We start from the raw sequence: 19,709 nt of genomic DNA on the forward strand, positions 1-19,709 counted from the left end.
GGGTGGTCGAGGCTGCGATGGGCCGGTTGAAAAAGCAGGACGAGAATTGGAGCAGAGTTTGTTTGTTTGTTTGTATAACGGTACACGTCTCCATCGGAGAACTACCGGACCTAGTACCTAGTAGCAGGCGACCTGTCTCCCGTCTACAGAGAGACCTCTACCAAACCAATAAATACGAAGACACTGAAAAAATTATCCTTGTTCACAGTTCCAAAGCCAACTGCGTCACGCCAAACGACTTCCATTCCTTCGCCACCTTGAAAATAAATCTTGCCGTTGGGATGACTCTGTCCCAATCGAAAATTAAACCCTTCAATATGCGCAAAACCTCTTCATCTGGAAAACCTGCAAAACTGGCAGGGAGAATATATGTGTGGGACTGTTGGGCCCGCAACGTATAAGGCTAGACCAAACACCAATTGAAGCAGTAATAGGGGCACTCCCCTTGTTCTCAACTCCATGTCGTCCAAGTCATTGCTTCCTGCAACCTGTCCACCCGAATCACCCAGCGGACAACTTCGACTCTGCATTCCTTCTCCTTCTGTCCGTCTCGAATCAGACCAAGACGCTACAACCACCGCTCTGTCAGAGACAACTCTCTGTCTCCTGAGTGGCTCGCTCGACGATTTTATCCTCTTCGCCGGCCAAGAGGCCTCCCAGTGGCTGCTTGACCAGGCACATGACATCTGCGATCCTACCCATCTCCGGGGGTCGTTATGGGTTTGGAAGGGGGCATGGGTTCTTGTCGCTCGCACCGATCCGTTGATTGCGTCGACGTATTTCTACATTCTCCCCACAAACTTGACAACCCCGCTGTCCAAAATCAGCCGCCGCGATGGCAGATCGAAAGCATCCAGCAATACCCGCAACAATGCCCGCATCATGCGTAGTCGCGTACTGGAGAGAGATGAGCGCTGCTGGGTCACGAAAAACACCGAACCACTCACGAACAGCCACATATGCCCGAAGCGCATGGGAGACGACCTTGCAAGAGGAGTATTCGAAGCGTTCACTGGACTGCCCCACTCTCCTAACCAGTCTATTCTCGATCCTACATTTGGGCTCTGTTTGACCCTCAATTTGGACACATGGTTCTGCAGTCATGTCTTGGGCTTCCGCTTTGTTTCCCCCAACACTTATCGATGTCACATATTCAACACCGACCCTCAGTGCTTCTACACAGCGGCTGGCGCTTACCGCCGTATCCCTCCTCCTCCTTACCTATTAATTCATGGTTGCATCGCCAGCCCACCAAATCCAGACCGTGACTCGATTCCTCCTCCTGGACTCTTGCGCTGGCACTATTTACAATGTGTCATCAAAAAATTTGGCCATTCCAACTACACGTCCCTTGCAGGCATCCAATTTCCCAACCTTATGGAGGTCGTCGACTCAGATGAAGACTCAGATGACGAGAGTGGAACAGACGATGAAGCAGATTGGCCGTCGAAATCTCTCGATTTGGGAAGAGCTATTGAGGCTGAACGGGTAGAAGGTCAAGAACGGCTTGAATTAGTTGACGAGTGGTTGTTGTCCACTAGCTGAACCACAAAAAGAAGGTATCTTATTATTATTAGTAATACAAAGGTGTCGCATGAGGGTCAGTATTGATACAGAAATGGATCAGGTAGCGCTACAACTCCGCGAGCTCTCCCGCTCGCACTAGATTCGCAAAGATACCCTTTCGGGCAATCAACTCCTCAAACCTCCCCTCCTCCGCAATCCGTCCCTCATGCACAACCAACACCCGGTCGCACAACTGCATCACCGGCAGTTTGTGTGTGATCATGAGAGTAGTTCGCCCGACTTTGGCGTGTCGAATGGTTTCGAGAATCGCAGCCTGGTTAACGTCGTCTAAAGCTGATGTGCACTCGTCAAGAACAAGAATTTTCGAAGGTCGGGCGAGGGCCCGCGCAATCTGAAGCCTCTGTGCCTGACCACCCGAAATCAGCGTCGCATTCTCTCCGACTGGCGTTTGGTATCCCTGCGGCAAACCAACGATAAACTCATGCACATTGGCCGCCTCCGCTGCCCGCCTGATGTCCTTGTCAGACAAGCCCTCGCTCCCATAGGCTATATTCTCCGCGATGGTCGCGTCAAACAGCGTAGGATGCTGACTAACCACAGAAATCTGCTCGCGGAGATGTGCAACGTCTGTGGAGCGGACGCGAATCGAGCCCACAGAGATCGCCCCATAAGTTGGCTCGTAAAGACGCTGGAGAAGGGCCGCAATAGTAGATTTCCCAGAACCGGATGTGCCAACGATGGCAACACATTCTCCAGGCTGGATTTCAAGGCTGATGTTGCGGAGGACTGGCGCCTCTGGTCGCCCAGGGTAGGAGAAGCCGACATCGTGGAAGGTGATTGCCCCGTCCAGGGCAGGGCGGAGGAACCCGTCAGTTTCGTTAGTTCTGGTGGGTAGATGAAGCAGTTCGCTCAGGTCTCTTGTCGCATGAATTGCCTTGGCAATACGCTGAGCTAAAATAAAAGACATTAATAACCGAGCAATCCAGACAAAAATTAGAACTTACTGAACGCCATGAGCTGGGAACCGATGGTCACGGTAAAAACGACGAGGTTCAGAACTTGGACCATTTGGAGGTACGAGTAGGTACCGCTGGCAATAAGGACAGCACCAAAGTAGAACAACAGCGCCTCCGCAAGGTAAATCAGACCACACGCAAGCCCGAAAGTGCAACCTTCGATAAAAGCGCCCCTGCGAGCGACATGGAGGGCACGATCAGCTGCCTTGTCGAACTGGTCTCTGAAGACGGACTCCAATCGCATGCAACGAATGCCACGGATGTTCGCGATGGTCTGAAAATCCCAATGAATGACAAACAAGGTCGGAAGAAAGAGAGACAAACCTCATAATACCGCATACCAATTTCCTCTCTAGCTCGTTTGTTCCGCGCCTCACAGGTTGAACTGAGTCTGGCCTGCGCAGCCATGGCCATGGCAAACACAGGGACAACCGCAAAGCCCGCCAAGGCAAGCTGCCACCCAGCCAAGACCGCCCAAACCATGCCAACACCAAAAAGGGCACCGACGACAAGAAGTTGCCCGACAGTTCCGGTCAAAAGCTCCCTCGCATCATCTCCGTCGGTGATGAGAATGCGCGCAAGGTCTCCGCCTTCATGATCCCGGTCGAACCAGGGTCGATCTTGACGGAGAACCCGCGCAAAGCCGAGGCCACGCATTCGAGTTACCCAGGACATCGCGGTGCTCTGCATCAGGAAATATTTGAGCCCCATCAATAGTCCGTCAGCAGCAGCGACCCCGAGTACGATAAAACCGTATTTATTGATGACTTGCGTGTTTTGAGCACCGATAGAGACCTCAAAAAGCAGGCGTGAAAGGAGGAAAGAGAACACTGGCGTGCACGACCCACTGAGCAGACACACGAAAAGTCCCACAGCAACAACTGGCTTATGTGGAATTGTTGGATATATGTCTTGGACGAGTTGCCAAATAGAAGGTATGTGGTCGGGAGCGTCGGTTGACTGGGGGATAACACGAACTTTGAGATCGCTTTGCCAGTTGATTTTCTCACTTTCAGGAGACATGGAGAAACCCGTGGCGCGAGTGAAAACGGTGGACGGGGCTGGAAGGGGTTTCCATGGTGCAGGAGTCCGTCCCTTTGAGAAACCGTTGATATTAGGGAGGAAAGGCGAAGAAGTAATTTTAGATGTGCGGGTGTGGGCTGATGGGGCAGAAGAAATAGTTGAGAGGAAAAATTGGCCAAAAGGATGTGATCTTGAGCTGAACGTAAGGTTGTCCACATCAGCAGAAGATTGCCCTGTTGAATTTGGGAGAGTTTCATCCTTCTCGGATGGGGAGTCATGGCCATAAGTGAGTGGTATGGTGACTAGATCACCAAATACGCCAAAGGGAAAGCCCTCCAAGTCGGCTCGTAGACCATTCTCAACAACACAACCTTCCTTGAGAACATACACAAAGTCGTCTTTGGCAATTTGGGAAAGGTCGTGCGTGATCACCAGTGTGGTTTGCCCATTTCTATACCGCCTAATAGCTTCAAATACCAAGACACGAGAGGTGGGATCGAGGGCAGACGTGGCTTCGTCTAAGACAAGAATTAGGCATTGATCAGAAAAGAAAAATAGACAAGACGGACCGAAAACCAACACGTCGGGGTTTCGCAGAATTGCTCGAGCCAATGCCAGGCGTTGTTTCTGCCCACCTGATAGACTCGCGCCTCCATTCCCAAGCACAGTATCGTATCCATTGGGCAGCCCCATCACGAAGTCGTGCAACAGGACCAGTTTGCAAACGAAGCGAACATCTTCGGGGGTAATCTCTCCACGTCCCACAGCAACATTCTCCAATATATTCATGTCAAACAAAGTCGAGGCGGCTCCTTGTCCAACCACCGCGATATCGAGTTCGGAGAGATCGACAGCACCATCGTCGACGGTGATAGTGCCTGCTTGAACTGCATATAGACCAGCGAGGAGATGTGCGATAGTTGATTTTCCAGATCCAGAAGTGCCAACAATGAAGGTTAACTTGTTTGCTGGGAGGGAGAGTGTAATGTCACGAAGAACGGGGACATTCGGCCGTGCTGGATAGCTGAAGGCAATGTCACGGAAAAGGATGTCGCCTCGACAGCGCTTGGAGCGGACTGAATGAGGAATATCGGGTTGTTCGTCAACGAGCTCTAGTAACGCAATGAGCGCACTCTTCCCCTTCGCAAGTTGTATGAACTGCGGAATGCACAATTGGAGGTTTGTTGTTGCCATTAAACAGGCCCAGAATACGGCCATAACATCACCAGCTCCGATGGCACCAGTGCGGACGACGTGGGCACCAAACCAGAAGCCCTGAACAAACATTCCCATCATGACAAATTGCGCAAGGCCGGAGGTCAAACCCCAAATAGCAACCAGCTTCCAGACAGCGGTTTCGATTCGTCCAAGGACGGTGGCCAAGGCACGTTGTTCATGACCTTGTGCGTTGAATGCTTTGACAGTGTTGATTCCAGTGACGGCACGGTCCACTAGAGTTGCAGCAACAGCAGATTGCTGACGTTCGATGTTAAGAAGAGGTCCTGCAAACAATTGCGAGGCGAATTGGATCACAACAAGGACCGGAACGGCGAGAAGGATGATGAGGGTGAGTGAGTAGGAACGGCTGAGTGCGAGAATAAGGCAGGCAATGCAGGTTGTGAGGTATTCAATGATGCGGCCAGTGGCGAGCGAAGATGCTGCTCGAACTTCGTTGGCGTCTCTGATAATGAATTAGACCAAGCAAGAGAAATAAAGATAGACGTACTTCGCAAATTGCGCCATCAGTCCGCCAGCACCAACAGGCCCTTGAGCATCCTTTGGTTCCTCGGTGGTATCGAACCAACTGATATCTCTTGCGGCAATCGACGCATAAACGCGCTTCCGGAGAGCAAGAACGTTGTTTTCCCCGGTAGTAATCCACAAAAAGCTCGTTAGACTGGAAAGAAGGAAGGAGCCGATAGCAAGGCCGACGAGCTGCAGCGCTGCCGCCGTAATGCGCTGCATCAGTTTAGGTCCATTGTGTGTAGTAGAAAAGTCAGAGAACGCGTCAAAACTGTGGCCTATGGCAATAGTCATGAGCGGCGCAATGCCACCCGCGACAACGGACGAGATGATGGCGGGGACAAGACATAACAACCGCTGTTGTCGTGAAAGGAGGGAAAAGAGCGGCCAGCGGGAGGAGGGTGTCGCAGGGGGAGGCGGGACATGATCATCGAGCAGACGCTCAGTTTCATCGTAGGCATCGCTAGCAAAGTCGTCAAGGGAGGGTCGGGGCATAAAGAAAGAGATGAGTGTGGCATTCTCGGCAAGCTTTACGGGACAATGGAAAGTTTGCTTTCGATCACGTGATCACAATTGAGAGTCAGATCGACCGCGTAATCAATAACGACAAAATCTACGATTCCAGGACCTCAACGCGCGCTACTGTGCTTTTCTTGAGCTGCACAAACAAATAAGCACCAAAGACTAGGACAATGAGAAGATCACAAACCGCTGGACTGGCGCCCTTGCCAGAGAAGTAGTGTAAGAAGAGCTCAGTTGATACCCAACTGTTCTGGACCGCCCCCATGTCGCGCAAAATCAGCGGTCGAGGTTGGCCAGGCACTGGGGCGGGGGCAAAAACATCCAGAATCGAGTCTTTCGCGAAATTGGAGTTGGGGAACATTGTTTTGAGGGCACGGATTGGGGCAGCGACTGCGAGGGCGTCTTCTTCTGTGAAGTTTCCCTTCTTCCGTGCTTCAAGTTGACGGTTGTTGAGCAGTCGGACAAACGCGTCTCTGAGATGGGTGTAGCTGGTATTGCGGGTCGGGATGATGCGGAGCATGCAGGCTGCGTTTCGGACTATATGCTCTATTTTCTCGTCCGCCGTCATGTCTGGTCGCAATCGCAGCTCTTTTGAGGACAAGTCGGCATAAAACCCGAGACTGTAGACCTATAGCCGCGTTATGAGTAGATTCTCATATTCACAACAACTCACCTTGATACCAAGGAATGAAACCGTCCGAACTCCTACACCCACCAACTCTAATGGCGGTGTCTTGAACTGACCAGGCACATTGACCGTCCTCGGAAACGATATTCCAGTGTCTGGATCAAGTATGTCCTCTGAATCTGAGTAGATTCGAGGCAGAAGAGTGATGCCTAGTCCTGCAAGCAAAAACGGAGTTCGTGATCGTCTAAGCAAAAGAGCAGCCATACAAATAAACTACACTTGATCACCGATCCTTTTTCAGCCTCTTGGCTTCCCTGTTCTCCCCATTCCTCTCCGTTCTGCTAAGTTTGCCGGCCCGTTTGTTGGCTACCCGTTGCAGAGCTCGTTTTGTTTCCCCATCTGCAAATGACGACAACTCGAAGTAGGTCGTCGCATACTCCAGTAACCACTCTGGTCGGACCTCCGATACGGTCCGAATATAAGGACGAGTAGTCAGAACGAACTCGTTGAAAAGAACCCATTCTGGTTGGGTGTCTAGCCCGCAGGAAGGATGTAGGGCGACGACTTGGTTATCCTTGACGGTCAGGTAGCTGCCCTTTTCTCCTTCTTTATGGGCAACCTGCATGAAGAAGCCGCAGATGAGTGCCTGCCTCACGTACATGTACATTTTGTTGGGGTCCGAGATGCTGACAAATTCAATCTCGAATCTCTCCATCGTCCGCTCAAGTTGTTTCCGCACGTTCTCAGCCTGCGCGAGAGCACGTGCCGATAAATAATGCGTCCAGGCCCAGTTCTTGTCGTGTTGGTCTATCCAAGGGTTAACCCCATATCGTCAGTTAAGTAGGAGGAACTTACTGTTGATATATTCGTTGTAAACATTGAGCAGGGTCAGATGGTCGCCATCAGGGACACTGAGCAATGCTTTGGCGGCATCTGCTTCCTTCCTTTGGTTGTTAGGTCGGAGCCACACGTTGGGGACTTGTTTAAAGTCAGTATCAAAAATCATATGAGGTGGAAAGAAAAGCGGACCAGATAGCATAGCAGCAATAGTCAATATCTCAGTGCTGCATTTGAACTCAGGGCTGACAATAAGCATTTTAGCCATCTAGACGAGTTATTAGAACACGAGCAGATTGGGAACCACACAACTGACCTGAGGATCTAGAGGGAATTCGGCCATAATTCCACCCAGCGTAGTGAGATTGCCGTCGTCGTCCAAGGCTGAAAGGTAGTTCAGAAGCTCAAGTGCCCTCATGAGTGTTTCTGGGGCGGGAGCATCCACATAATCGAATTTGACGAGATCCTGGAGTACTGTCAGATGTATTGCAACCGGAGAATATGCACTACTAGCCTTGACTCCCAGTTTGACCAGCTCTAGGACAACATTGCTCAAGTTACTCCTGAGAATTTCAGGGTGGGTTTGCTCCTCTAGTTCGCTCATGAAGTCTTTTTCGGTGTACAAGCGGAAGCATTTTCCTGGCCGTGTGCGACCTGCTCGTCCAGCTCTTTGCTGTGCTGATGCTTTGGAAATGGGGCTGACGAGGAGACTCTCGACTCGGATACGAGGATTGTACACTTTTTGTTTCGAGAAGCCAGGGTCGACCACATAGACAATCCCGTCAATTGTCAACGAGGTCTCAGCAATGTTGGTGGAAACAACGACCTTGCGGCCTGGCGGGCCACTGCCTCGAGCGGGAGGTGCTGGGTCGAATATCCGTTGCTGCTGTTGTGGAGGAAGTGACGAATAAAGCGGTATGCAAGTCATTGGACCGACAGCGTCTGGATCCTGGTTTATTAAATCGTCCACCTCTAGCTTGAGTTTCCGACACGCGTCTTCGATTTCTTCCTCGCCAGTGAGGAAAAGTAGGATGTCACCGGGCTCCTCTGCTCGATGGATCATCAAAACGGTCCGAATAGCAGCTTCAACATAGTCTGCTTCAGGCTCTTGAGTATAGAACACCTAACAATATATGAGCCTATTTTTGTTTGGAACCTGTTCATACTTGCCTCGACAGGGAACGTTCGGCCAGGGACTTTGAATAACGGGGCGGAGCCAGAAGATCGCACACTGAAGTATTTTTGGAACTTGACCGCGTCCTATTGAACCTTCAGCATCCGAGCCAGAGAGTGGTCAAAGAAAAAAGCATACCAAGGTTGCGGACATGACTATAATTTTGAGGTCCTCCCGCTTTTGCGCCAGTTTTTTCAGCAGACCCATGAGAATATCTGTGGCCAGCGTGCGTTCGTGGGCTTCATCAAGAATGATGGTCGAGTAGCGTTGAAGATCGGGGTCGTTCATGGCTTCTCGCAGAAGCATACCGTCAGTCATGTACTTGAGGAACGTCTTTCCAGGCTCCGTCATGTCCTCGAAACGAATCGAGTATCCGACTTCACGCCCCAACTGAACTGCGGAATCGTTTGAGGGAGAATAAAGCCACTAGACGGTATACGCACCATCCATCTCGTCTGCTACACGCTTTGCTACCGACATGGCAGCAACTCTCCTCGGTTGAGTGCAGGCGACAAGTTTTCCTCGCGTATGCGGTAGGTCGGAATATGCTACAAATTGAGGAATTCTGCGAGACAACATGAGTCGTCAATCTTAGATAACGCGATACGCACTGTGTTGTCTTCCCTGAACCCGTTTCGCCAACCATGACAATTATTTGATTCTTCGAGAACTAGGCAGGCGACAATCAGTCGAGGGTGGGCATGTTGGGAGGGGAGAGGCCTGGGGGCGATATAACTCAACCCCTCCTCGAATGTAAACACACTCACCATCTGCAGAAACTCATCCATTTGTGCATAAACTGGCAGTTTTTTTCGACCCTCCAATATCTTCTTATACTGGTCCGTATGAGGGCTTTTTGTGAAAGGGTTGACGCCCTGGTCCTGATAATTTGTGTTAAACAAAGCTCAAATGCAGAAAAAAAAACTGACCATCGCCTGCCGAACTTGTTCACCTTTGACATGACGAGGAATGAAGCCAAAGAGAGGCTCTTTGGTGCCAACTGGAGCAGCGTTGGCACCAGAGGGACCAGCTTTCGCATAACGGTGAGCGAGGTAAGGATTATTTTCTGGCGCACTCATGACGGCTCCGAGGCAAGCTAGTAAGAGCTGACTAATCATGTCACACGACTCATTTCAGACAAAAGAATGAGAATCATTGCGCAAAATGATTACAAAAAGCGACGTATGAGCAGTTCCGAAAAGAATGGGGGTATTCAAGTAGTGATTAAGAAGAGGAAGACGGATGAGGATGTCGTAGCTGTATTCGTACCAAACCCGATAGTATCATACGAGAAGAGATCCACGAGAGTGAGGTGTGATAGGAATGGTTCAAGAGTCGTTCGTGGTCGTTAAAAAGGGAAGAAGACGTTTAGGCGGTAGCAGCGACAACTGGTGTCGTCGTCTCCACTGGCTTGGCCTCCTCGACGACGGGGGCAGCAGGCTCCTGTAACGATGTTGTGAGAATCATATTCTAAACCAGCTAGGGTTTGCCTTACCTCGGTCTTCGCCGCTTCCGGCTTGGCCTCGTCAGCGGGGTTCTCGAGAGGTGCAACTGGGGCAGGCTCCTCGATTTTCGGGGGGTTCTCGTCAACTTTGGCACTGGGATTATCATCAAAAAGGGTGAATGCTGAGTTAGAAGAGATCAACTAACGGAGGGACAACTTCAGTCTTGGGCTTTGACTTGAAGAAGTCGCCGACACGAGCAGAGAGACGGCGGGAGACCTTGGCAGCCTTCTTGACGTCGTCCTTCTTGGTCTCTTCCTTTGCCTCCTCTTTGGGGGCCTCAGCAGCGGGAGCCTCGGCAACTGGCTCAGCAACAGCGGCGACCTCACTGTTAATATTGATCAGCAGATGACTCGGTTGTAACAAATGATAAACGCACGGCTCCTTGACAGGCTCAGCGGGAGCAGCGACAGGCTCCTCTACTTTGGCGGGCTCCTCGGTGGCGGCAGCGGGCTCAGCAGCAACTTCCTCTTTGGCGGCTTCCTCGACGGCAGGTGCCTAAAATGGAAGGTTTGTCATCACCCAGAGAACATAATACTAAAACTCACAGCCTCTTCCTTTTTCTTCTCTTTCTTAGGCGACTTGGCGGGCGCCTTGACCTTCTTCTCGCCCTTGGTCTTCTCGTTCTTGAACGGAGCGAGCAGCTTGGCAAGCAAACTCGGGCTCTTGGGGCGTGGGGCTTTGGCGTCAGCCTGTTGCTGACAGTCAGCTTGAACGATGATGATGTGAAATGTGCATACAGTAGCGTCGGTCTTGTCGTCAGTCTTGGCTTCTTCGGCAGGTGCAGCGTCAGACTTCACTTCTTCCGTCTTTGCAGCTTCAGCCTGGAACCACGCGTGTGAGCGGTATTCGTTGCTATGGAGAAGTAAAATCCTACCGGTGTCTCGTCAGCTTTGACTTCAGGGGTATCAACGACGGCTGGAGCGGTCTCCTAGTAGACAATGAGGAAAAGGTGATAGATGAGCAGCGTGACATACTTCGACCTTGGGCTCGACAGCGGCCGGTTCCTTCAATGAATGAGAAAAAAAAAAGTTGGTACAAAGAAAGTGAACTGACAGCGACAACAGGCTCAACGGCAGGCTCAGCGGCGGCAGGGGCAGGTGTTTCCTCAACCTTGGGCGCCTCGACAACGGGCTCGACGGCAGGGGTTTCGGTAGGCTTGACCTCTTCAACTGGGGCGGCAGCGGCGGCGGTTTCGGGGGCAGACATTACGGAAGCTAAAAAAGACAGTGAGCAAAAGGGGGGGAGTGGAGAGAAGTAAGGTGTGTACATGGATATTAAGCTGGGAGGGAGTGTGGAAGATGCCAATAAACCGCTCGATGGCGAGAGAGGGAAGAGAGAAGCAAGCAAAACTGTCACGAACACATCACTCCCATTTATGGGTGTGACGGCGGTATGCCACGATCAGGCTTCGAAATTGCTTCGAATTGGCCCTTATCGGTTGGCCCCTCGACGTTTCAACATGACCGCCATGCTCCTCAAATTATTTTCCATACCCCTTCTTTTCTTATACCCTCAACCAACCTGGCCTTTTACGAGTTCTCTGCTATCAAGCTTAACCTATTGTCTCGGCTCCGATCCTGGTCCGTGTGCTATGTCGACGTTACCGCTAACTGGCCCAGAACAATGCAACCCTGCCTCGAACGGAAGTTGTTGTTGTTTGCAAATGCGTTTTTCTCGTTTACGGCAGCATCAGCATGGCCCCACCGCTATGTCATTGTTTTCTTTGGCCACACGGCGTATAAAAGGTGCTTGGCGCGTCTAAACCTGCCTCCCCATTACGAACATGATACCGCCTGGTATATTCACGACTGCTCTCCTCTTCATCGTCTTTCTTCTCCTACTCCTCGTTACCCTCTCCGTCCCAATAATCAAGACAATTTTTCTTTTCCGTCTCACGGCTGCTGCTTCTTCCGGATTCTTCAATAGCTCGGCTAGTAGTTCCGTGGTATTTGGTGTCTGGGGGTATTGTACTTCCGGTGTCGATGTCTCGTGAGTAGCCATCATCCACTCCACAAACTCTCTTTCTCAATCCAAACCCAGAGTCGCTAGTATCAACCGTGACGCGCCAGGCCATTGTTCCGAGCGGAAGTTGGGCTACACGTTTGACTCCACAGTAGCCAGAGCTCTGTGAGTTGTCAAACCACGCTTTTTTCGCCGTCGGCACTCATTTCCCGTAGACATGTTAGCGGATTTGAGAAGCTTATCTCAAAGGGATTAACCGCGGTTCTTGCCCTCCATCCAGTTGTGGTCTGCTTGACCTTCATTGTCCTTGTTCTTTCCCTTTTCGCTCTCCGTCGCAGAGAGGTTCATGGGAGTGCCCGACTCTGGTCTCTCTTATTATTCGGGGTTGGCGTATTGACCGCCATTCTGACGACTATTGTCTTCCTTATCGACGTAATACTCGTCGCAGTCGTGCGACATAGAGTTCATACTGACACCGATGGCGTGCTTACTCTTAACTGGGGCAACGCAGTTTGGATGACGCTTACGGCGACGATCCTGTTATGGATCGCCGTCATCGGGTCATTGACCGGTGTCTGTTGTGGAAACCAGTGGCGCTTTCGCCGTCGCCCGTGAGATCCAATCTCTCTCTCTGTCCATCAGCTCAGTGATTCTAACCAAAACTTGCAGGGTTAACGAGGAGAAATTCTGAGAAGACGATACGTAGTGTACAATAGCTTATGGACTTGACGATTTTTCAATGACCATGGATTTTTCTGTCCAATTCGTTTCAATCAAGGAACAGGGTCAACATCCTCTAACTACTATGCCGCCGCCTTGACAGCGGGTGCCTTCCTTGGTGGGGGACGTAGCCCCTTTGCCTTCATCTGCTTGCGTCTTGCCTCTTCGATATATGGCCTATCTTCATCCGAATCAAACGCGGTCTCATTCTGGACTTGTTCTGGTCCAGAGTTTTGGACGGTCCCATCTTCAGCCACCACTTCGACTGTTCTAGTTTCTTCTTCCTGTTTCTTGCTCTTGGCACGCTTCTCCACCTTGAATTTGGCGACAAAGAAACCATCCATGTTGTGAACATGGGGGTAAAACCGGCGAGTGAACGCGACGGTTGGGGAAAACGTCTTGCCACGGTAACTAGTGAATCCAGGCGTTCCAAATTCAAGCCCAGTGTCGACCAAATGCACATTCGGTCGTTTCCGAAGTGCATAGTCAACAACCGCCTCATTTTCGTCCACAGTCACGGAACAAGTCGAATAAACGATGTACCCGCCTGTCTTGGACTCTGGACTCACGCTGTCAATGGCACAGAGGATCAGCTGCTTCTGGAGGTGAGATAGCAGAGTAAAGTCGCGGTCAGACTAGATGATGTCAATCGCGCCGAGATCCGATCTCGAAGAAACGAACCTTGTTTGTCTTGACACTTGCATCTTTGCTGATAACACCAGTCCCGCTACATGGCGCATCGAGAAGCACTCTGTCAAAACCCCCCATGACCTTGGGGAACTCTCGCCCATCATACGAGCAAACAACGACATTCCGGCAGCCCAAACGGTGAACGTTGGCCGTAAGACTCTTAGTACGCGCTTTATTCGCATCGTTGGCGAAAACGACACCTGTGTTTTGGAGAAGTGCCGCAATATGGGTCGTTTTCCCTCCTGGGGCGGACGCCATATCCAAAACACGTTCATTAGGCTGGGGAGCCAATGCGATCACTGGAAGGAAAGAGGATGCTGCTTGTAGCATGTAGTGCCCCGCTAGATATTCTGGTGTCGCGCCTGTAGAGAGCTTGAGCTAAAAAGGTCTGCACAGTTGAGAGACGGGATACCAATGGGAACACTACTCTCGAAAACCTGTAAGCCAACGTTTGTCCATTTCCCTATGGGCTCAAGGTTGACTCCGCGATTAATGAGGGCTTGCGCAAGATCACGCCGTCGGGTGCGAAGAGTGTTTGTCCTGATTGTGACTGGTCTAGGAACTTCATTGGCCTCGAAAAACTCGATGGCCTGTTTAGAATATCAACACGGATGTTGTGGCAGATATCATAACGCACCTCGCTGATAGAGAACAAATGAAATAGCTTCTCAGCCAGGAAATCGTTGTAGCCATAGTAGCTAGCAATGTCGGAGATGAGTTGGTCAATGTATTCTGAACGGGGCCTAGCTTTAGGTGAGCTACCTCATGGAATTGTGAAGTCAGGTCCTTACCGGCCTTTCTGACCCAGACGTTTGAATCTTGCTAGTACCTTGACACAATGCCGCATCCGTTGCTGAACGACATGGACATCAGGCACCGTGATTTTCTCCTGCTCTCGTTCTTCAGCAGTTGGTAACTGGAAGGGTTCAATGGCAATGTCCCCATTTGCGTCTTCGTCATCATCATCTATGTCCAATTCTTCATTGTCGTCACCAGCGTCGGCTTCCTGGGCCTCCGCCATGTCCAGTTCCGCATCAAGATCTGCTTGTGCATCCAAAGCACGAGACCGTGCCTCCATATTGGCTAACGTTATACGCTCTTCTTCGTCGTCGGAAGAGTCAGAAGAGGAGTGAGCTGGTATTATTTTTGACGGAGGTGGGCCAGCTTGTTTCGATTTTTTAGACCGTAACGTTAGCGTGGGTTCATCGTCAGGCTCATCCGCATCGGAACCAAAGTCGAATTCTTGAACAGGACCACGGCCCCCAAGCATATCACTACACACCAGTTAGCAGCATATTCGAACAAGCCCGAAAGAGCGCACTCGTCCGAATCTTCCAACAAGTCGTCGAGATCACCACTGAAATTGGTTAAAACACAAGTAGCAGCTTGAAATCGAAGGCAGTTACATTGCTGCACCATCCTGGATATCTTCCCAGCCCCCACCGGACGCTTCAGAGTCGTCTTCCGCAAATTGAACACGGGGAGCTTTTTTCGATTTTTTGGCGACCTCTTTCGACTTGGGTTTCTTGGTCGGGCGTGGTGCACCATCATCTACAGCTTTTCGTTTGCCTAATTTCTTCGGTGACACATCCTCGAGTGGTTGAACCGGCCCTTGCTTGTTTTTTGCTCGACGACCCATGATCGGCAGTGAAAAGTTTTTAGCAGGGGTCACACTGTCACACCAGTAATCTACACTCTTTACCCTGTTCCTCATCGGATGTCGATTCCAAAATCCTCTCAACCTCGTCTACCCGATGCGCAGGCCAAGTGCCAAACCTGCCAGGAAACTTGCCCGTGGCTGGAAATCCGCTGTCAAGAAATCGACCAGCCGAATCCACACGCTGTAAACCGTTGGTGCAAACCGACTCTCCTGTTTTTGGGTCCAGAGTATAGAAGAGGCGTTTGAAACGGAGCCCGACAGCATTCCAGTCTACTTTGACAATGCCGACTGAACCAGTATACTGCTCTAGTATATCAGCGATGCAAGAGCAATATTGACCAAGATTAACGCGCCTGTAGGAACACGAAAACTCCTCCCAGGAAGAAAGCGACAAGCTTTGCACCCTTCTTGACAAACACCCCAGCGCAGATGCCTGCAACGGTACCAAAACTAAGCTCAAGAAAGTTGACCGATGATTCTGGGATCGGTGGTGGGGGAACCTCGGGTTCAGGCTTTGCGACAGTCGGAGTTGTAGTCAAGAGAGGAGATGAGGGTCGTGAACCTACGACCGTGAACACTTGCTCATAGTTAGATGAATGAATGACTCTGACCTTCACAGTGAATTGTCGGTCTAGCAAGTGACAGGCCCAGTCCGAGACCAACAGCTCCTACCGCTCGTAGAGTATAAGAACGATGTCGTGACTGCAGACGAAGGGTGTGAAAGAGCGACCGCGAGCTGCGTTGGACTTGGAGTTGGAAGAGCATCTTGAGTGCAATAGATGATGTCAGCGCCATCAACCGGATCAAACAACTTCTTCTCATTCTTCGCCATGGCGGACTCGGAAACCCAGCCTTTGCTAACACGACCACAACAACAGCGCTCACATCGCGAGAAAACCGCCGAATTGCTTGAATCTCGATCGCTACATCAATTTGTCCTCCTTCTAGTGCGCTCGTAGAGGCTCACTTGCCTTGTTCAAACTCATTCCGCCCAGATTACAATCGGCATGTTTGGCTATATGGCTCAAATACCCTATCTTATGCTCGTCCAGATGCAACATGCGTACTTGTTGACTTGGGTTACGCGTTTCTCCATGAGAGCTGCACTCCAGTCGAAGGGCCCGGTGTCCCGGGCTGGTTGACCGTCCTCTCACACATTTCACTGGGGATAACTTCCTTCTTTCTGCTAGAAATTCCACTTACGCTATGGAGTCTGGGTCCTCGATTCTACTTCCCTGGCGCTGTTCCACACGCTGCTCTCCATCTTTTCGACGCATTCATCATCATCGTGACGTTTGTGCTCGAAGTTGTGCTGCGAGGCAAGGAGCAAGAACTTGCTGGTCTCTTGGTTGTCCTGCGACTATGGCGTCTTATAAAACTTGTCGGTGAGTTTATTCCATTGTCAACAGAGTCGACTCTGAACTCAAAACATCAGGCGGTAAGTGGTCAAAATTTTTCTCTGTTGTCGTTGAACGAAAGCAAAACAGGTGTTTCTGTTGGGGTGGGCGAGGTTGGCGAGGCAGACGCTATTCGGGCGGCTGAGGCAGAGCAAAGAGTTGAAGAACTCGAGAAAGAGAATTCAGAACTTAAGGCTCGTCTGGCGGAGGCAGGAATCCAATGACCTTGATTTGTTACACGGACTAGGGAATGCTACTATTTTACAATGCGGTTACAAATGGCTAGGGCTACAAAAAGTGGTGTGGTCGATTAATCGTGAGTTGGCGTCATAGAAATGAAAAAAAAGTTCATCAACTCTAGAATCATTGCGCCGGCGCATCTGCCCTGACCCATTTAACATCTTTCGAGACGGGAATGGGCTTATCATGGTCGTCAATCACTGTGGGGAAAGGCGATGTTCGAGCTGGAATCCACGAGTCTCGGAATCGTTCGATGAACCGAGACCCTACAGTTGCCGTTTTGGCCTGTACACGTAAAGGCAGGGTTGGCAGCGCTGAGTTCGAGCTGTTGGAAGGCGCAAAGTTGGAAGCGGTGGATGGACTCCGAGAGAATGGAGCATCGACACCCCGCCGAATTTCCTGAGCCCATGGCGCCTTTTCGTAAAACGTGGCCTTGGCTTGAGCCAACGCAGCATTCTCCATCGTGACTGCAAGACTGAATGGTTGGTTCTTGTGACCTTCAGCTTCAATATCGTTAAGGTGTCGTGTCCATGAGTCGTTGTCAACTTTGTTGGCGTCGATTTCGTTGTGTCTGAACCAATCCATCGAGTATGCAGATTCAGACCAGATTTGAGGAAATATCACGCTGTGAGCGTTGGCAACAAGAAGGAATCCAAATGCGTAGACAGCCGCTACAAGAACAATAAGCCAATTGTCTCGTCCATGGGAAACACGTACAAATCGCGGTGGCAAGCCATGCTGCAGGAACGAGGAAAGAATGTGATGCCAAAATCGTCGAAGCTGGGCACCAATGTCAGACTTTATTCAGGGAATGAGCGGAAAAAACTTACAACTATTTGGAGAAGGGGGCATAGCTGTCAAGCCGATTGTTGCACCTGGCGCAGATATAAGCCAAGAACGCGAAACGTGGGAGAAGCTCAAACCTAGCTGAACAACAACCAACGTCCAAGTCCAAATGCACTCAAACCGAATCGACGCGAGAAAAGCACATGGGAGTTTGAAGAACGCGACAATCGCGCCACTGCAGCCAAAGTTGAGCAAAGTTGAGCCCAAACACAAGGAGAGAGAGAGAGGAGCATACAGAGAGACCAGGAGGATGAAAAGGATGCTTAAGAAGATGACAAGAACAGTCGCGGCTGGGTGGCAAATATTCAGTTGTCATTGAAGGGCGCTTAACGGACGACGAACCTGGCACACCAGTAGCGTGTGTTGCAGTTACATTCCACCCGGCAGCAACCAAGACGAGGAGGTGTAGATGAGCTTGTAGAGCTGTTGGTTTGATGAGCAACCGGTGGACAATGAACGGAACTGCCCTACACAGAAGGATGAGTCGCAAGATTGCGACGTTATTGGGGCGCATTAAAGCAGTGGGGGGTCGTTGAGAGATCGTGGGCAAAAAGAGAGAGAGCGACAGTGAAGGACGGGGTGGGTTTTAAATTTGGAAGGACAATGTGCCCTCCGGACAAGGACAATGGCTGGTTGATGACGTAAAAAATGGAACAAAGCGCAGGCCAGACTTGTTGTTATTGTGATTACCTTGAGGCATGTTCGGCAGCCAAGTCAGAAGCCTGGCTGAGGACAATAAGCAGTGGTCAGTGTCGTTGGTGTGGAGGGTCGGCGCGGTCACGCCATCTGATCTCACGTGATATGAAGATCCAGCGCGCTAAATGTACACATTTCAGAAATACACGGATAACTATTACAAATTCTCTTGCTCTCGGTTGGGATCTGGCGGTAAAGGACGCGACCTTGTCCTGGGTCCGATTGGTCGAGTAGGGGACACCGCTCTATCCACGGGTTTCCGTTTTATACGGAGAGGTGGATGAGTACGGGGCCAGTCACCCAATGGTGGGGGTGATTGTGCTCTGGGTCCGATAGGTTGAGGAGGGTCTGATGGTACATATGCTGAGCTAATGAAACGTGGGTATAGCGCAACGGCAGCTTGGGCATTGCCTGCAGAGCTTGGGTTCCGATGGAGAGGATCTGCGGGTGATGCAACAGGGCTGACGGGAGAACTCGGAGGCGATTCTGGTGGATGAAAGTGTTCAATTTGGTATTGTGCATCAAGTCCAAAAGATTGGAGCCCCGGGGCAGTGGGAGGTCTTCGAGGGGTAACAACTACAGCTTGTGCCATTTCATTTGGTGTAAAACGAGGCAAGGTGATCGAAGGTGGCCGTGACAAATTCAGCGGGGGAAAGTTGTGGATGGGGCACTGCCAGATCTTGGGAATAGACTCGTTGTTGCGGTTGATATAAGTGAGTAAGAGTAGAAGCACCAAATAGATTAGTACTAGCAACGCTGGTGAGGAGAATTTTTGTGATTAGAGGATCGGACTTACAAATGAAAGTGCAAAGCCAAGTGAAGCCCAATAAAACCCTGACCGAGGTACAGCCGCCGACGGGATGCGTCTCTCCTTCATGACGAGGTGAGCTCAAGCAATTTGCAACCTTTCGGACTACTTACCATTTGAGCACATGTCCGCTGGACCCACTGCCGTCAGGGCGGCGGCGGCGGCTGTTCAGCTAAGTCAGAAAACAAAAAAGAAAGGGAAGCGATAAGGTCGTACCTAGATCCATCACGAAAAACACCATGCACCAAGTTATCTCGAAGTAAACTCGAGATGTTGGCGCATTTTTTCTAATCAACTCAACGAAGATTCTACCCAGTCTGGTTAGACTTTGATAACGAGCCTCGGTGGCTTACATTGAGAAAGTTAAAAACAATCCCAGAGCCCCCACTGTCGTCAAGTAGATGTCGAGATGTGCTGACAAACGGACGCCCATGAGAATGGAGACGGGAAAAGAATCGAGTTAAGTACATATTCGGGCTGAAGAAGGCACCAAGCTCTGATTCCAAACCGCCGCAGAGGCCAAGATAGCATTACAGATAATGAAGGCCGCTAATAAGCGGAGAAAATAAGCGAAAGAAGACGGCTGATGGCTTGAAACGTTGGGGCGTACCAAAAACGAGGTAGCGAGCGGTTACTAGGAAATGCATCCAAAAGAGTTGAAAGATCGGTCAACGTCGCCGTTTTATGGTTGTTGCTTGTAACCCAACCAGCAGCG

General features: G+C 50.7%; 8 protein-coding genes across 8 annotated transcripts; 3 read left to right on the forward strand and 5 right to left on the reverse strand.

Annotated features, from left to right (window-relative positions):
• Positions 1-459: 459 nt before the first annotated feature.
• Positions 460-1,545, forward strand: MIND_01039800 (uncharacterized protein; the record flags this gene model as incomplete). Its single annotated transcript, XM_037366986.1, has 1 exon — positions 460-1,545. One exon carries the CDS (start codon positions 460-462, stop codon positions 1,543-1,545), a length of 1,086 nt encoding a protein of 361 aa, XP_037216380.1.
• An 88-nt stretch (positions 1,546-1,633) lies between these two features.
• Positions 1,634-5,819, reverse strand: MIND_01039900 (p-loop containing nucleoside triphosphate hydrolase protein; the record flags this gene model as incomplete). The annotated part of the gene is made up of 5 exons (XM_037366987.1): positions 5,293-5,819; positions 4,136-5,247; positions 2,868-4,084; positions 2,532-2,817; positions 1,634-2,478 (listed from the first exon to the last, which is right to left on the reverse strand). Exons 1-5 carry the CDS (start codon positions 5,802-5,804, stop codon positions 1,634-1,636), a joined length of 3,972 nt encoding a protein of 1,323 aa, XP_037216381.1. The 5' UTR covers positions 5,805-5,819.
• A 103-nt stretch (positions 5,820-5,922) lies between these two features.
• On the reverse strand, positions 5,923-9,549 carry MIND_01040000 (p-loop containing nucleoside triphosphate hydrolase protein; the record flags this gene model as incomplete). The annotated part of the gene is made up of 12 exons (XM_037366988.1): positions 5,923-6,459; positions 6,505-6,703; positions 6,747-7,266; positions 7,315-7,437; positions 7,489-7,564; positions 7,613-8,403; positions 8,463-8,556; positions 8,609-8,865; positions 8,914-9,035; positions 9,082-9,140; positions 9,238-9,351; positions 9,400-9,549. 12 exons carry the CDS (start codon positions 9,547-9,549, stop codon positions 5,923-5,925), a joined length of 3,042 nt encoding a protein of 1,013 aa, XP_037216382.1.
• Positions 9,550-9,838: 289 nt separating this feature from the next.
• On the reverse strand, positions 9,839-11,181 carry MIND_01040100 (uncharacterized protein; the record flags this gene model as incomplete). The annotated part of the gene is made up of 9 exons (XM_037366989.1): positions 9,839-9,913; positions 9,966-10,068; positions 10,121-10,300; positions 10,352-10,470; positions 10,521-10,664; positions 10,713-10,796; positions 10,850-10,903; positions 10,950-10,979; positions 11,029-11,181. 9 exons carry the CDS (start codon positions 11,179-11,181, stop codon positions 9,839-9,841), a joined length of 942 nt encoding a protein of 313 aa, XP_037216383.1.
• Positions 11,182-11,758: 577 nt separating this feature from the next.
• On the forward strand, positions 11,759-12,628 carry MIND_01040200 (uncharacterized protein; the record flags this gene model as incomplete). The annotated part of the gene is made up of 4 exons (XM_037366990.1): positions 11,759-11,964; positions 12,016-12,102; positions 12,153-12,548; positions 12,607-12,628. The coding sequence occupies 4 exons, from the start codon at positions 11,759-11,761 to the stop codon at positions 12,626-12,628; spliced, it is 711 nt and encodes a 236-aa protein (XP_037216384.1).
• A 112-nt stretch (positions 12,629-12,740) lies between these two features.
• Positions 12,741-15,772, reverse strand: MIND_01040300 (SAM-MT-RSMB-NOP domain-containing protein; the record flags this gene model as incomplete). The annotated part of the gene is made up of 10 exons (XM_037366991.1): positions 12,741-13,292; positions 13,339-13,709; positions 13,760-13,937; positions 13,985-14,090; positions 14,139-14,621; positions 14,669-14,704; positions 14,754-14,916; positions 15,050-15,308; positions 15,361-15,569; positions 15,619-15,772. 10 exons carry the CDS (start codon positions 15,770-15,772, stop codon positions 12,741-12,743), a joined length of 2,511 nt encoding a protein of 836 aa, XP_037216385.1.
• Positions 15,773-15,837: 65 nt separating this feature from the next.
• Positions 15,838-16,628, forward strand: MIND_01040400 (uncharacterized protein; the record flags this gene model as incomplete). Its single annotated transcript, XM_037366992.1, has 4 exons — positions 15,838-15,954; positions 16,003-16,144; positions 16,198-16,388; positions 16,443-16,628. The coding sequence occupies 4 exons, from the start codon at positions 15,838-15,840 to the stop codon at positions 16,626-16,628; spliced, it is 636 nt and encodes a 211-aa protein (XP_037216386.1).
• Positions 16,629-18,343: 1,715 nt separating this feature from the next.
• Positions 18,344-19,641, reverse strand: MIND_01040500 (uncharacterized protein; the record flags this gene model as incomplete). The annotated part of the gene is made up of 7 exons (XM_037366993.1): positions 18,344-18,933; positions 18,983-19,057; positions 19,108-19,158; positions 19,211-19,302; positions 19,348-19,408; positions 19,463-19,543; positions 19,605-19,641. The coding sequence occupies 7 exons, from the start codon at positions 19,639-19,641 to the stop codon at positions 18,344-18,346; spliced, it is 987 nt and encodes a 328-aa protein (XP_037216387.1).
• Between the last annotated feature and the right edge of the window lie 68 nt (positions 19,642-19,709).

The sequence above is a fragment of the Mycena indigotica genome (assembly GCF_014461135.1).
Source record: "Mycena indigotica strain 171206Taipei chromosome Unknown Mind.scaff0009, whole genome shotgun sequence".
In the NCBI taxonomy this organism is placed as follows: domain Eukaryota; kingdom Fungi; phylum Basidiomycota; class Agaricomycetes; order Agaricales; family Mycenaceae; genus Mycena; species Mycena indigotica.